We start from the raw sequence: 16,288 nt of genomic DNA, 5'->3' as shown, positions 1-16,288 counted from the left end.
GCAGGTTCTTAGGCCCATCCCTACTTTTTAATGCACACAGGAAGCAGAACAGACCAACCCCAGACTTCTGGGTGGGGAAATCATAACCAGGGCATGTAGAGACCCCTCTCAGGGCAGGGCTCATGAACTCCGGCCTCCCAGGTTTGGGAAAGCTAGCAGTGCTTTAAAGTGTAACCCGGCTCAAGCCTGTTCACTTTGATTTAGCAAAAGAGGAGGTGAGCAGAAAAGCAGAGAAGTTAAACTGTTCCCTAAACTTGAGCAAAGTTAGGTTTATTCTGGGGCTTCCCAGGTGACACTATTGGTAAAGAACCTGCCTGCCAATGCAGGAGACTTAAGAGATTTGAGTTTGATCCCTGGGTTGGAAAGATCCACAGGAGGAGGAAATAGCAACCCACTCCAGTATTCTTGCCTGCAGAATCCCATGGCCAGAGGAGCCGGGCGGGCTACAGCCCACAGGGTCACACACAGTTGGGCGTGACTGAAGCGACTTAGCAGCTATGCACACAGGTTTGCTCTAGCGAAGGAACCCCGTATAAATATGGGCGAGCTTTCGCCTCTGCTCCGGTGCACAAGGAAGCACCTGCTACCCTTGACTTTGGCCTGTTTTTCTTGTTCTGCATTTCTCCATGAGCCCTTCTCACCATCTGACCTACTGTGTTTTCGTAGTTTATTACTCTTCTCCCTGTCTTAGAATGTCTCCACCAAGGCGGGGGTTTTGTCTGCTTCTATCCACTGCTGTATATGCAGCACCTAGAATAGCACCTTCTGCCCTGCAGATCTTCACTGAATACTGATTGTGTTAATCTACTTCAGTGTGATCGAAAGACCTTGGTTCATAGAAGAAAAGGAATGGTCCTGGGGCCTCTTCTAGGGAGAAGGCAGGGGTGATTGCAGGAGCCACAGCAGTTATTAGGGCACCATGAAGACTGCCCTTCCCACCCTGCTAAACTCTAAGTTCTGCCTGGATATCTAGCTCCTGGACTCTCTAGATGATAGCCAGCCACGTACCCAAGGCTCTCCTGTTAACAACCAAAGACAGACTAGGCCATTCCTCCCTGAAAGTAAACAAAAGGAACAAACAGCTTCAAATTCCAGCTTTGTTATCTCTCTTGCTATGTCGTCCTTTGATTTGGTGAGGCTGTAACTACATGTGCCTACAGTTTTTATGCTGTGGTTTTGGTCCACAGCCAGGAAAGTTTCATGAGTTTCTAATGAACACCCTCTCACATCCACTCCAACTCTCTGTCTTCCCCTTTTTTTCTGATTTATTTAATTATATTTGGAAATGCAGGAAAACTGCATAACCAGGAACTCCAGGAAAACTGCGTAACCCTTATTCCTTCCAAGGAATGACTACAGACTTGCTCGAGTGTCCTATTCTCAAACCATCTGGGAAACTGATCACTTCCAATCAGTATTATGTATTCTGGGATTCTCTACCACATGGCTGAACCATCAGCAAAACTCGGTAGTGACGTGTACACATTGCAACCAGACTAAACATCATCTGTCAAGCAAGATGTTGAACAAATTAGAGTCAAAAACACCCAACCATCCAACAACCACTCTTCTAAAGGTCTTAGTTACGCCACTGATGGCAGTCCACACGCACACCCACCTCCTTAGAAGCATCCTGAGCGGTAATTCTCCTTTCACTCTGAAATGTGTATCCATGGCTCTTGCCCATTAGAACTTAAGCTCTTCAGGGGCACGGGCCTAGTTTCACACATTTTTACATCTATCACATAGTAGATACATAACGTGTTTATTTAAAGAATAGAGAGCCTGTTTATTTTTCTAGTCAGTGATTTCCCATTAGAAGTAAGAGCTCAGCGTGGGTCAATCAGCAATCAGATGCATTAACACGTCTTTTGTTACCCAAATGTCCAATATTCACTTACATAACCAACCACTGGCCGCAGGCATTAGTTTCTGCAACACCACCGCTGCTCCCAGTCAGTAATGTGTTAAAAAATCCTTGAGGGCCCCCTGGGGGAACAGGCCTGGAGTCCTCAGGGTCCAGAAGGAGGCAGCCCGGACATCTCCCAGGACCTCGTGTCTGACAGCAGATGTCTCTCCTGCTCCTGCTCTGGGGCCCTTCCCAGTGAGTGCAGAAAGGCCGCGTGGGTCACCAGTGGTGGCACGGGTGGCACTTAACCCTCACTTAGCCTTTTCAAGACACTCATTCTGCTATGACATGTTTGCCCTTGCAGCGGCGCCACTGTTTTCAATTCTAACTTACATTTCCCTACGATTACTCAGCCTGTATTATTAGCTGTCTCGGAAAGGGCTTGGTCCAAGAGACTGGAGGGAGCCTGAGTCATGGGGCCCTACTGAGCTGGTCTAATTTCAGGCCGGACGGGAGACTGCAGCCCCAACCGCAAGTGCGGTGTAATAAGCTCACGGATCTGTCTTCCTCCCTAAGCACCTCCTCAACTCAAGGAAGGCGCCTGGCCCGTGGCCCGAGTTTATCTCAGAACGAACGATGCAGCCACAGGAGACATGACATCTTCATGTGGATCCGGCAATGTCTTAGAAGTCGTACTTCAAGGGGGGTGGGGAGGGGGTGGGGCAACTGCCGGCCCTTCCCTGGAGGCCACGCCCACACTAGGTCTCTGGGGAATGGAGGGAGAGCTCTTCAACTGCTTACCGATCTCGTCTTCTCTTTGTTCTTTATAAACGCTTAAAGCAAAATCCTCCCTTAGGCCCTATGCCTCCATCACCATCTTTTGCCAACTGGAAATGCCCGCATCTCACGCAGCTTTCCTTCACCATCCGACACTGCAGACCAAGCAGCTCAACACTGGCCCCCGCCCTGCCCCGGGTGGCCCCCGCTCCTGGTCCCTCTTCACTGCGGACAAGCTGACTCCTGAACAGTTGGGGGAGCCTCCAGGTTCTGTCCCACTGGCCTCCCCTCCGATGTCATTCATCTCAACTGTTAGCTGATGCTAAAAAAAAGCCAGATCTACCTTCCACCCTGTGCTCTCCTTCACGAGTGTCACAGTTTTCGGTTTTCTTACCCTAGACACCTCGGGTGAATGCCTACCAGCCTCCAAACATTAAGAGAGAAACATGGTCATGGAAGAGAGAGGTGCGTGGGGACAGTGTCTTCTGGAGCCTGTAACATGACCGTGCTCGGCCCGTGTCACCTGCTAAGGGAGGCGGTTCCCGCAGAACGGAATGACTAAGGCTTTTCAGAACAAAGACACAATGGCTGGGGATATAGAAATCAAGTGCGAAAGTTAATTACGGGGAATTCCGTGGTGGTTGAGTAGTTAAGACTTCACCTTCCAATGCTGTGGGTGCCTGTTCAATCACTGGTTGGGGAGCTAAGATGCCATATGCCTCATGGCCAAGAAAACCTACCAAACCAAAAAACCCTCCTATAAAACAGAAGCAGTATTGTAACAAATTTGACTTTTAAAATGGTCCACATAAAAAAACAATAATAAACATTAATTATGGGCCTGCATATTGATATGAAGCATGGACTTAGGAAATTCTGTACTTAAAGGGACTCTGGAACACCTCAAAACTTAAAATTCGTGTTTTGAGGCAGGGGAAAAAGTCTCCCTTAAATAAAAAACTTTAAGATGTCACAAAATATTTTAAAGGAACATTTTAGGTATCTACCACGAATATTTAAAATAAAATTGTCATTCACTAACATTACCATTTTATTCAAGTGTATTTTAACACAGAAAAGAACATCATTGCAGAATGAAGGACAAATACAAGCAGCTTTAAGGGAAGAACTCTGGTTTTTTCCCTCTCATCACAGATTAGTGACAAGCATTGACAGATGACTACTGGTCCGAGGGTTGTAGGTGTGGGTGCCACTGGTTTACGTTCTGGGTAAGAGGTGAGGGCAAGTTTTCCCAAGGCGTGCTCTAAGTAAAACCTGAGTCTCCTAAGATTCTCTGAGAAAAGGGTTTCCTGGTCTCAAGTTTGAGAAATACTGCTGCACCCTAGAGTTTCCTGATCTCAATGATTCACAATGCTCACATTGTTATAAAGGTTCTGAGAATTGCTTGGTGAAGAAATCTTTTTAGCTCCAATCCTGCAAGCATGTAAGACTCTACCCAAAGACAAGTGCTCCTTGACCATACTCAGAAATACATTGGGTTAGGGGAAGGAAAGGTACAATCGTGGCTTATTGAAGTTGATGTCTTTCAGCACAAAAATGTCATCCTCAACTTACTTATTGCCAGAGGAAGAATCCTGACGAGTTGGAGTGTGGACCACCCCTGAGGGTGGGATTTCCGAGGCTCTGATGCCTATTGCTAATCCTCCTGTTAGGTAAGGCTCTGGCCTTCTGACCCAGGATGAGAGCCCTCTGGAAGTCCTGACCTTTTATGGTACCCAGAATGTCAGCAAGTGAAATCTGCCCCTGGCAGTCCCCCTGGAAACGGAAACGAAGGGGACGGGAGCCACCACCTGAGACTTCAGGTCAACAGGGCAACCTGCCTGAGGTAAGTGATCCTCAGAACTCTCTGGGCTACGCGGGGTTCCTGGGGTGAGTGGAACGACCTCGGACAAGCCTAGGAAGCACCTAGGAGTGGGCACTGGGGCAGGATGGGGGCCACCCAGTTACAAATGTCTGCTCTGTCCTGGGATCGTCCAGGCGTGGGACACGGTTCTTGTTGAAATCAAGTACTTACATAGGATTCAGCAGAACTGACGGGACTTCCAGCCCTGAGAAGTAGCCTCGGAGGGAGGGAGCCAGCGCATCTGGAAGACACATGGGGAGAAGGCTGTGAACCAAGGCCCCAGACGCAGGTCCACTGCTCACTGGCTGGCAGGGCCCCCACCCCATTCACTGTTCCCGGGTCCTTGCCTGCGGGCAGCTCCCCATCAGGGGCTGAAAAGCATCAGAGCTGCATCCCGAGAATGCCTCCACAGGACCATGCTCTCAGGAGCCCCGGAGGGTCCCCTGCTCCCAGCCTCCTTTATAGCCAACAGCCAGTGCAGGGCTGGAATCTGCCCAGTGAGCCACCATCCTCATGTTCACCCAGCATCACCCAGGCTGGGGAGACCAGCCTGCCTAATGGCTAGAAACTTGTCTTTGATCAGGAAGGGACGGTTCCTGACACCATCCATGCCAGCGGTCTGGCCAGGAGGGCTTTTGAGAATCTGCTCCCGTGCTTTTAGAAAAGGCCTCTGGGAACTATGGGGGGGTGTCTGGTATCCCATGCCCTCTGCTCATTCTGTGGGGCTCCGCCTCTTCTGTTAGGTTTCCAGAATGCAAGGCCAGCCCTACCTACAAATGGACTGTGATGCTGGGTACGCTTGGCAGAATGTTCTCCATCCTGTACCGAGGAAAACGTGAAAATAACAAAAGGGCAAGTGCCCTTTGGCTTGAACAGACGTCCATCTATTGGCATCGTGGGCTTTGCCCCTAAGCATTTGGACAGAGGCGAGAGATGAGAGATCCCCGTTTACCGCTGCTTCTGTTTATACTCCCCACCAGCCCCTGAGCAACACAGGAGGCAGCTCTGGGGTTGGGGGAAGGCGGGCAAATTACAGCAAAGGTGGAGGCTGCCAGCAGAGGACCCAGAGGTGGTACCCTCCCCAGCACGGCAGGAAAAGACGGCTCTTTATTTCGGTTCATGGGAGTTCGTTTCTGGAGTGGAATGCGATGCTGGGGGGATCTTTACTCTGGCAAGCCAACTTCCGTGGCTTAATAAAATCAAATCTGCCAGCAGAACCCCTTTTTCACAGCCATCTTATTTGTATCTCCAAAGCGTGAACAGATGAAGCAGCCCTCTGGCTGAGCCAGGGGTGCAGAGGGCCTGGAGACCTTCTACCTCCTCTCACCTGATAGGTACAGGTGGGGAAATCGGCCAAGGGCTGGGTATTTTGGTGGTGTCCACCATGGTCAGAGCCCAGTGGGCCCGGGGCTGGGTCAGGATCCAGGGCTCGGGCTCCTCCAGATCTAACTAGATTCTACAAGCTGGGCTGACCCTGGCCTTTCCCCATGGGTCACATGCAGAAGTCTGCAGAGCTCCCTTCGACCCCACGGGCATCCTTCACAGAGTGACTGTGTCCCTTCTATGGTGAGGGGCCACACTGGCGGACACCATCCCCTCCTGGAGCAAAGCAGTCTGGCCTCGCTCACTCCATATACCAAGGGTGTATATGGAGCTTCTGCCTAACACCAGGACTCCGTTTCATGGAAGCCCTTGGGCCGGCTGTGCCTTAGAGACCTGCCAGGGCAGAACATCACATATGACTAGAAACGGTTTACCAGCCAAAGTGGAGCCCCTGTATCAGGAGGGCAAAGCTGTATTCCTCGGGGGGCCACTAGCTGGTACTGAAACTCTTTTAGGACTGAACCAGAGTCTTTTCAATACTCATAGCAATGAAGGGGACACAGATCAAACCTTCTCATGCAGGAAGGCTAAAAACATGTCTCATGGGGAATTTAGGGGGTGCAGAACAAAGAAGGGGGGGGGGAAATGTGGGAGGCAGGGGCAGAAGGGAGAGAGGGAGGGTAGAGGAGGGGGAGAAGGCAGAAGGGAGAGACACAAAAGAAAAAACTCATACCTACCCATGGCTTACGGCTTTGTGCATCTGAATCCACTTGCTCACTAAGCAAAGGGCAGAGTTGGAGCTGCCTCCCTGAGACAGGTAGTAAAGGATGGGGCAGGGGCACAGCCCCGTGGCAGGTGGGGGGCTGGGAACCTAGACACACAGTGGAGGGGGGATGGGTCCGAGTGCACCAGGGTTGGGGGAGCAGTGGCGGCGGCCGGTGATGCCCAGGTGCGGGGCTGGGGCACGGAGCCCAAGGCGCGCTGGTGTTTCACAGGAGCCCGGGGAGAGGGGGGACGCAGGGTGGATGGCATGACTCCCGTTTTGGTGCAGGTGACGGTGACAAGGAGACCCGCCCCCCCTCACCCCGTCCCACACATCTGCTCCAGCCTCTCCACTGCACACACAGCCTCACACTCTCCAGGGCACCTGCCTGCGGTGGGGACCAGAACCCCGCAGGGGATGGGCGGGCAGATGCTAAGCCAGGGGCCAGAAGCCGGGCTCAGCTTAGCAGAGGTTCAGTCAGCCCAAGGGCTGGTCCTCAAGGAAGGTGATCGGGCAATGGGCCTGAGACCCACTGGGACGTGGCCACTCTTGCACATGCCCAGAAGGTGGGCCCTTCCCCGCCGTGCCGCCCCCTTCAACCAAAGGCTGCCTCCTTCCAGCTCCACGGGGTGCAACGCCATCCCCCTTTCAGCAGGAACTGGCCTAGCCTGTGCTTGTCATCAGCAACGTCCCCATGCCCAAGGAGGGCAAATCAGCAGCAGAGCTCACAGGGCAAAACCCCAGCACAGGCAGCCAGCCCGGGGGGAACAAGTGTTCTGTGCTAATCGCCACTCTCCTCTAAGAAAACAGAGGGTTCATCCTTACGCCCACTCAAGACTGCCGATCTGCTGTGGTTTCTGGCTCCTGGTCACTTGTGGCCACTCCTGCCTGGCGCCTAGGGGCTAGTTAGATGTGTCATAAACATTGGGGAAACCCATGACTCACTGACTCTGGCTCGAGGGACCATCCAGCATGGCTGACCTTCCTCCTAAGGCCACCGTCCTGTTCAGTAGAAAAATGCACGTGTGCTCAACCTCATGTACACAACTGCATGCTCACCGTGTTGTGTGCAATTCCAAGGGCCTCAGAAGTCCCTGAAAGATCCTCTAACATAACAGATAGGATCCAAACTGATACTGCTACTCGCTCTGCACCAGAGATGGCTAGACGCAGCACGCAGACTGCGACATGTGAGTAAGCGACATGGAAGACCCTGGGCGCTTCCACTAGAGCCTCATCCTGACACTTGACAGTCATCCCTGTTTCGATTCACCATCCAGGGGTCACAATGGGGTTCCGCCATCACGCTTCTTGAGGAACACTCCTGCCCAGGGCAGCAAGGGTAACCCTGGAGTCTCCACCACCTCAGCATCATACCAGCTCCAGTGACTGGTGACAGGAGGAGGAGAGCAGCCAGAGAAGAAATGACTCAGTGCAAAAATAAAGTGCTAGAGAAGAGGAGGAGATACCCATAAAACATCCATCCTCTTCCATGTACAGATGAGGGAGTAAGGCCCAGAGGATTCAAGTACAGAGACTTCACATCCTAAACAGTGTTGCCAAGCATAGGCCGACCTTGACTGGGCTCCAGAGGGGGCTCCCTGCCTCGCTCAGGAGCTATCCTGCAGTGTTTTGAGGAGCAAACACGGTAAAGCATCCAAAGGGCTTCCTTCCTAGGCACAAGTCCATCATTATCCCATTTGCCTTTAGAAACAGTCACGAGAAGTGCTTACTAGGTGGCTGGTTCAACTCCTGGGAGCCACCATTATTAAACACCCCTCGGTTTAGCGATTTCCTTCTCTGTGGACTCAAGGGACAAGTCTAGACCAGTGGTTCTCAGAACATGGTCCCCCGACCACCAGCATCACCTGGGACCACCTGGTCCGAAACGCAGAAACTGTTTGGGGGAGGGCTCAAGCGCCTGCATTTATCAAGTCCACCAGGTAACGCTGCTGCATATATGCATGCTCAACTTTGAAAGACCCTGCTCTTGCACAAGGTTTCCTAAAGGGCAGCCGGAAGAAGCGAGTCACGCTCGGCAGTCAAGTATGTTTAAGAGAAAAACACACCATCTCAGCAGATTCTAGATCCACATCAGTACGGGAAAGGCTCTGAGAAGCTGAAACAAACCTGTCTGGCCCGATTTCATCCTGGGTTTCCCAAGTTTATCAGATCACGTCATCTTTTAAACTACGTAACAGTGTTGAGAAATGCTGGTCTGGAAGGTGCCTTCCAGTGGTGACATTTGGCGGAGGCGGGAGGCTGAACATGCTGATGTGTCAACCAGCTCTTAAACGAAACTAATCAGAGCTAGGCGATCACCAGACCAGCTGGTTCCCTGGCTGCCTGATCTACAAGTCGCAGCGGCAACTTCCCTTTCCTAAGGCGGGTGCTGGGCCTGGACGCAGACTTCCCGGCACCACATTCAGAACCGAGCTCTCTCTCCTCTTGAAGGCATGGAGATCTTAAGGCGGGTTTCTCCCACTGTCCCCAACACAGAGCCCTGAAGACCCTGCCAGAGCTTTCTCAGCTGCGAGCCACCGGCCACCAGCCACTAGCCACTCATATGCTATTTATTCATGATCAACTCTGCCCCCACCGACTCCGGCTCTGAGGCTCCGCTCTTAAGCGGTATCACCAAATAAACAGGTCAGGTCCCACAGCAAACTCCGCTGCAGGCTGTGGAGAGGCAGCCAAGCCGAACACCTCCTCTGGTCCAAGGAAGTCCAAACTCACCCAACAGACCCCAGTGATGATTCGCAATCACAAAAAAGATGATCCTCATGATGGGATGAATTACAGGATTCTGTGAAACAGCAGTCTTCCCTATTTCTAACAAGGCGTTCACCAAAACCAGAACACTTGCCAGGAATTTCTCTACCCCACAAGATGAGGCCCATTGAGGACCATTCCCTACCACCCCCCCAGTCTCCCCTCCGCCCCCTCCTACTCTTTCCAAGGACAAAGACACAGAACTGCAATCAGCATTTCTTACTATTTCTTTTACAATACTCTTTGCCTGGGGCGATTAAGCAAGTGGCTATTGTTACCTAGACAAAAATGTCAAGATTTCTGTGAACTGGTTCAAAGGTTGAAGCTTGCCACCTGACCAGGTCGGGGTCGGGGGGAGAGGAGGCCCAAGGACCTTGCACCATCTCCAGGTCTGAACAGTGTGAGGCTACTGAGGTCTGAGTTCAGGCAGCCACAAGGTCCAGATCCCAAGAGCAAGGTCCTAGGCCAGTGAACCCCTCCCACTCAGACCAACCAAGGCCGGGCTTAATTAAACATAACCCTTCAGGGATCGGCTTCTCTTCTGGCCTTTTCAGATCTCTCCCCATCTCTCCTCGGCACCAGCTCAACTCGCGCTTCCAAACAGGCATGCGAAATGTGCTCAGACATCCCAGAAGTTCACTCAGGACGCTACTCGGGTTGAAGGCACCCAGGCGTGTAACACCCTGTGTCAGATTAAGTCTGCAGTGCTGGCTGGTCATCCATATTTAATTCTGTCAGTCTGTTAATTTTTAACTATGTTTGCTATCAAGGGCCATTAGAGGTCTCCAGGAGCCGGGGTCGGTGGAGCGAGAAGCGCTCGGTGGCAGAGTGGATGGAACTTGGAAGTTGGGGTGTCTCACTTTCCCCTCCTGTCACCGAGTTCTGGCCTTCCCCACCGGCAGCGCCGGCCTTGAATAAAACATGATCCCATCTGGAGCTCGTTCTCCTTTTCGCCCCGTCACCACGGGTTTTCTTCATGGAGTTCACTTGGTTTTTATGGCGCCTGAGTCTTTTAATTCCAAAGTTTCTTGGTAGCCTTTCTTGGTTTTGCTCCCAAAGCAGTTTGAATCCATGTCCTCTCAGATGGCATCTGGGGACTTGTCCCACCAGAGGCCAAACACCTGGGTGGACGGCCAGTGGAGGAGCTGGCCCCAGCCGCCCCTCAGCTCACCCCAGGGCCCTTCTTGCACGATTCCAGATGCTTCTCTAATTTACCAAAGTGTGAAGCCTGGGCCCTCGGGTTTCTGCAGGCAGGGGTACCAGTCCTGAGCCCCTGCATCCTACCTGCTTCTTAAGCTACGGAGAGAGGTCCTAGGCATCTCTTCTTGACCAAGAAAAAAAGGAAATGGAAGAGCTATTTTAACAGTAATTATTGCTCTATGCCAAGGTTCATTCTTCCTACTCACAGATGAGGAAACGGAGGTTCAGTGAGGTAGCAAAATCAACAGAACAAAAGCCTAAAACCTCAAAGTCAGGAGCATGGGCGGAACCTGTCATTAAAATTTGGCCTGTTGGATTTTCTGCACCGTCCCACTGCGACAGGCAGACGGCTCAGCAGTGAACAGACGGTCCCAAAGGGGAGCACCCAGGTGAGACTCACAGAGCCTTGGGGGCTCTCCCTGCTCACAAGGTTGGAGGGATGCAGGCTGAGGGAAACACAGTGTTGGGGGAATGTAGCCTTACAGCTGAAAAAAAAAAGAAAAGGAACCTGGAAAACACAGTGCCCCCCGAATGAAGGCAATCCTTCCACCTGCCCCCACTGTCAGGAAATCTGCCCAGGACCGGGGGAGTCCGGGCCTCTGCAGCCGTGGCAGCGGCTTTGATCAAAGGAACCACTGGGCCCAACAACCAGATGGAACACCGGCTCTGGACTGCTCTGAGGCCGGCGAGGCCAGGGCAGAGGCGTATGTTGTTGCCTTATGAAGAGGCTCCTTAGGTCTTCAAACACTGAAGGGCAGAGGAGGGAAGGGCAAGATACAGGACAGGTGGGACAGAGAAGGTGAAAGAGCATCTCCTAGGCCAGGAATTGGCTCCCGGGGGTGGGGAGGCGGTGTTCAGCCACCAGGACTAGGAGAATCATCTCCCCCGCCCCCCAAGGCACACAGTGTAACCCCATCACCTGGACACCAGGCTGGAGCCAAGTCACAGCAGAGAGACTGGAGGGAGAATGAGCTAGAAGGCCCGGGGAAGGACAGGTGGGGTGACCAGCAGCTGAAGAGCTCTGAGTAAAGGAACACATGTAACCACCGGTCTCTGGGAACCCAGCTGTTTCCTGTCGGGGACAGGCGTGTCCAGGCCTGGCCTGCCCCTGGGGGGTGGGGGGCTTCCTCCGGGGGCCACGTTCTCCCAGAGCTGGCACCGGTTACAGGGACCACAGTGCTGATGCAGGCAGGCATCGCTCGTGACAGTGGGGACTGTCACTCAGGCCTCATCTAGCTCACCCGTTCCTCTGCCACCTCCCCAGCCTCTGGTCTTCCCTTGGGCTGCAGCCACGAGGACTCTGCATTCCCACTGGTATCCAGACGGGCTAGATGACTGAACCAGCACAGTTCGCAGGGGTAGCTAGTCCTGGGCTCCCTTCTTGAAGATTCAAATGCACCTTGAAAGGCTAACATTTTCTAAGCCCTTACTGTGTGCCAGGCACCACTGTTTCACATGAGGGACTTTTAGCCCCACTTGGAGTGTTAGTTGCTTAGTTGTGTCCGACTCTGCGACCCCACAGACTGCAGCCTGCCAAGCTCCTCTTCATGGGATTTTCCAGGCAAGAATACTGAAGTGGGTTACTATTTCCTTCTCCAGGAGATCTTCCCGACCCAGGGATCGAACCCAGGTCTCCTGCATTGCAGGTGGATTCTTTTAAGGAACTTGAGTCAAGGTCACAGAACCTGTAAGTGGCAAAGCCCGCATCTGACCAGGGAGCCCCAGAAACCTCAGGCCTTATGGGGTTGACAGGGAAAGAGCCCCCTAGGGAGGGGCCGGGGGGACTGGAACAGGAAAGGGGGCCCGGTGCTCACAAGAGGCTGGGCCGTGAACACCACGCCAACCCATCCTCCATCTCCTATGGGAGCCAAGCCAGGGGCTCTCAGGTGACCAGAAAGTAAAACAAAAACAGGGAACGAGACAAGGCTGGTGCGATCAGGAGACACTGCCAGGGCGTGGTTCCCCCGCCCCTACTCTGACCTTCACGGAGTTGCAGGTTTAAAGAGAAAAGCAAATGTCAGAGGATTAATACTTTCATTTATGCCCAAACAATTCAAAGCCTTGAGCTGATCTGCCTCAAAAGCAGTCCTTCAAGGAAGGGGTCTCTGGGGCAGAGACCAGCCCCAGGGCTACAGGATAAGATATGTTTGGGAAAGCCAGGCCTCAAGGATGAGGCTGTCAGGGGGAAGAGAAACCACGCCCGAATCTCCTGACACCTCCCTTTCCTCTGGGAGGCTGGCAGCTGGTGAGGGAATAAAGTCGCCTCTGAGGGGTTCAGTTCTCAGGCCCAGCATTTCAACACTGGCTGCTGCCTTCTGAATAGGAGGGAGAAGCTCAAGGAACAGAGTCCCCCCTGTGCTAGTCCCCAGGAGCACCGGGGTAGGAAGCAAGCACTGCTGACCCGCTGCCAGGCTATGCGCTCACCCCTGCCTCCCTCACCATGCCCCGTCTGACCAGCTGTGTACCATGCTTAAATCCGACTCACATCAGACCATGCTGCTTCATCTCGGTATTCACTACGGGGGCTCAGTGACAGAGGAGATGCCTAAAGAGATTTCCTTTAAAAAAAAAAAAAAAACAAAACAAGAAGTTTACAAATGCAGTTCTAGAAACTGCAGTGTCTGGAGTGAGGACCCGGAGGTCAGGACACCCATATGTCACCCTAGGTCATCTCTCCCCAATGACTTCTCTTCACTGTTTGCCTATGAGTTTTTCCCATGGTCCATTTGGCATTTATTTTAGGTCTAACCTTTAGGATTTTTCCAGTGTGTCACAGGGAGACCTCCCCAGGGGCCCGTCTTGCCCCAGGAAGTTTGTGGTTTCATCTGAAGACCTTCTGTTCAAGGGCAGGTGATGCGCTCCAGTCACAAGCCGCAGGGCAGCCTGGGACACAACGTGCAGAGACTCAGGGCAGACGGGGCCCATGGAGGAGACAGGTTGGTAGCCAGGACCTGCTCTCTCGGTCCCACTTACCTGCGCAACGTCCTGGCTCAATTCAAGGCGACTCTGGTCAAGGGTAAATGGCATTGCTTCCAGACTGTGGGAGAGGACAGCGTGTTTTATTGGCTTCCTCTCAGACCCATTAGCAAGCAGACCAAAAGTGAAAATGAACCCAGACTTAAAAAAACAAAAAAGCTGAGATGTGTGAGTATGAGGTAAGAGGAACTGTGCGGATTCTCTTCCGCGTGCGCCTTTCCTAAAAGTCGTGAATGAAACTTTCCTCCCTTGTTGACAGTGATTCCATAATACACTTAATACATTTCAAATGCCAACGATGGTGAACGTAAGCAGGATGAGCACTTCTTAAAATGTGAACAATCTTCTCAGAAATCAGCTGCTCTCTTATCCCTAGAAGTACCAAGGCAGTACTGCAGCTTACAGTCCTTGTCCAGTAATTCTCTTCAGTGTAGCCATGGGGGCACCATACAAGCCCGGCAGAAGTAGAGACACGAAGCATCGACTCCTTTGCAGCGATAATTTCTGTCTCTCCTGGATCTTCCTTCTGGATCAGACAGACTGGAAAAGACAGCCATCCTTGTTGAAGTGACAGCTCCCGGCAGTTGTGACCCATGGATGCTAGAATGAGCAACTTCTATTATGCAGCTCTGATGGTTCAGGAGCCCAAGAGGATACAGGCAGCAGCAGCGAGTCTCCCTGGGATGCTGGCTCCTTCTCCCATATAATGTGTACTCAGCATCCTAGGCCCAGCTCTCCCCAAACCTCAGTCAGAGATAACATCTTAGCTCCAAGTCGCATCACCGTGAAAAACAAAACGCTGCAGTCTACTTGAGATCATGTTTGCTCTAATTAAAATTTTTATTGAAATCTCTCAAATGTTACCAAGAAATAGTTTTTGCAAAAGGGAGGGAAGGGAAAAAACAAACAACAAAAAAAAAAACAGCTAACAAGCAAATTCAACATGGGAGCTCCCTCTGCTGGTCTGCAGTAGGTTGATATGTTACAAACACATTCCCAGAGACAAATCTAATTTGCTGGAGAAGTGGACAAAAGACAGGTGTGTTGGGCTTTGCCTCAGGAGAGAAACACTAGAAGAAAAAAAAAATCCAAGTCTCAAAACAGAGCACAACATCACTAAGGAAAGCAAAATCATCTCAAAGCTGATCTCCAAAGACATATAATAAGATTTCCAGAACAAAAACGGAATTAGCCACTAAGGGGATGCTCCATTCTGGTCTTCCCCTCTGCTCTACCTCCAGTTAGTAAAAATTCTCTTAGGCCTTTTGGGTGATGGTTAAGTTCTGAGCCCCTCGTCTCTGCCTCCAAGTCTCTTCTTACAGGCTTCTCATCTACTTAGAGAAGAAAAAGAGCCAAGGAGTCATTGGAGCAAGGCCTCTCCACAATTCCATCAAAGACTTAGTCTCTGGTGAGCCAGCACTGAGGTGTGGACAGAGCTAGGAATCAGGTGACCTGACTCTGGCCACGGCAGAGCCACGTGCAGACTTTGGACAACTCTCTGCATCTTCTCTGGTCTGTGTCCTCATTTGTAAAATGGGTCAGACCAGCTGATCTGTCAAGCCTCTCCCAGTTCATTCTACGATTCTCCTGTCGGACAAAGACATTTAAATAACCGTTATCTGTTCATCAGCCTTTGCAACACAGAACTGAAGCTCGTGCTGGGAATGACCCCCAGTAAGAAGCAGGGTTGAGCGCAAGGATCTCACACTGGTATCAGATGAGAGTCCCACCAGCTCTAGGGCTGATGTAGCGATGCCAAGTGGATGCCCGGCTGGGCAAGCCTCAAGACCAAGGAACAGCTCACGGGGAACATGCCACCATGGGTGGTACACATCCCCGTAAGTCAGAACCGGCGAGTCCATTTATCTTGGCACCGTCTCTCCTCATCCTCTCTCACAATGGCCTGGGCTTTCGGATCTCTCATTCCCGGTCCTGTTCGGCCAGTGTCAGGCCTTGCTTTTCCAGGGCAGTGGGGAGAAGGCTTTGTGGCTGATTAACCAAAGCCATGGGTATTTAGAAGACCATGCAAACTTGGCACCGTTTCATGGTGTCATTAAGATGGCCTCAACAGTCAATGGATCTGTATCTAGGCAGTCCAGGAAGAGGAAGAAGGGAGCTATTACATAGCCCAGATGGTGGGGGTGGGCCACCAACAGAGAGGACTTTTTTGAGTTGCTCCATGGCCTCTATGAAATTATGCCTGAGGCCCCCAGGAACACTCTGGTAACCCAGCAGAAGGTATCTGCTGGTTCTCTTTCCCTTTCCAGCTCTGGCTACCTGCCGTTGCAAGGGTGGCCAAGCACTGACGTGGACGAAGGTGGAAAGGGCAGCAAGGGAAGGGAAGCGAACAGCAACCCAGACTGGGTGTCAGTCTAGGAAGAGCCCTGGTATTCTGTTTCCTGTGCCAAGTGCTGCCACCACCATTCACCTACTACCTGGACTCTTTCCACCTGCCTCTCCCAACTCTGGAGGTCCAGGCACAGAGGCTTTTTCTTTGTAGGTTGCCTGCACGGTACCTGAGAGGCCGGGCTGTCCATGCACAATCGAAGCATTGACAGCTGAGCTGGAAGAGAACGGAAGGATGTCCATCTAACAACACTCCTGAGCCCACGGCCTCCCTGTGAGAACCCTCACTGGGGCGGCTGGTAGGTCTCGTGTACAACACAGGTAAGTTCTGTACCACGTAAAAGAGTGTTAAGTCAGAAGGGTTTTCTGGCAAGCTGTTGATTTCACCCGGCCTGGTCCATAAACACTAAGCAAAACA

General features: G+C 52.0%; 1 protein-coding gene and 1 long non-coding RNA gene across 3 annotated transcripts in view; one reads left to right on the top strand and one right to left on the bottom strand.

The window, feature by feature from the left end:
• Window positions 1-16,288, bottom strand: part of RBPMS (RNA binding protein, mRNA processing factor) — a 203,641-nt gene that overhangs the window by 8,867 nt on the left and 178,486 nt on the right. Inside the window, exon 7 of one of the 2 annotated variants that reach the window (XR_011253436.1) lies at window positions 4,662-4,731. Coding sequence is in view for 1 of the 2 variants with exons in the window: in XM_069572899.1 (XP_069429000.1) it covers window positions 14,463-14,594 (132 nt within the window). In the remaining variant the exon portion in view is untranslated. Of the gene's footprint in view, window positions 1-4,661; window positions 4,732-14,340; window positions 14,595-16,288 lie in introns of those variants that run through there. The other variant, XM_069572899.1, reaches the window with a different exon arrangement.
• Window positions 434-5,707, top strand: LOC138430888 (uncharacterized). The gene is made up of 4 exons (XR_011253438.1): window positions 434-2,893; window positions 3,026-3,091; window positions 4,300-4,472; window positions 5,234-5,707. It is a non-coding gene; the product is annotated as an uncharacterized lncRNA (long non-coding RNA).

The sequence above is a fragment of the Ovis canadensis genome, chromosome 26 (genome assembly GCF_042477335.2).
Source record: "Ovis canadensis isolate MfBH-ARS-UI-01 breed Bighorn chromosome 26, ARS-UI_OviCan_v2, whole genome shotgun sequence".
Classification (NCBI taxonomy): Eukaryota; Metazoa; Chordata; class Mammalia; order Artiodactyla; family Bovidae; genus Ovis; species Ovis canadensis.
This window is presented reverse-complemented; position numbering and strand designations above follow the sequence as displayed.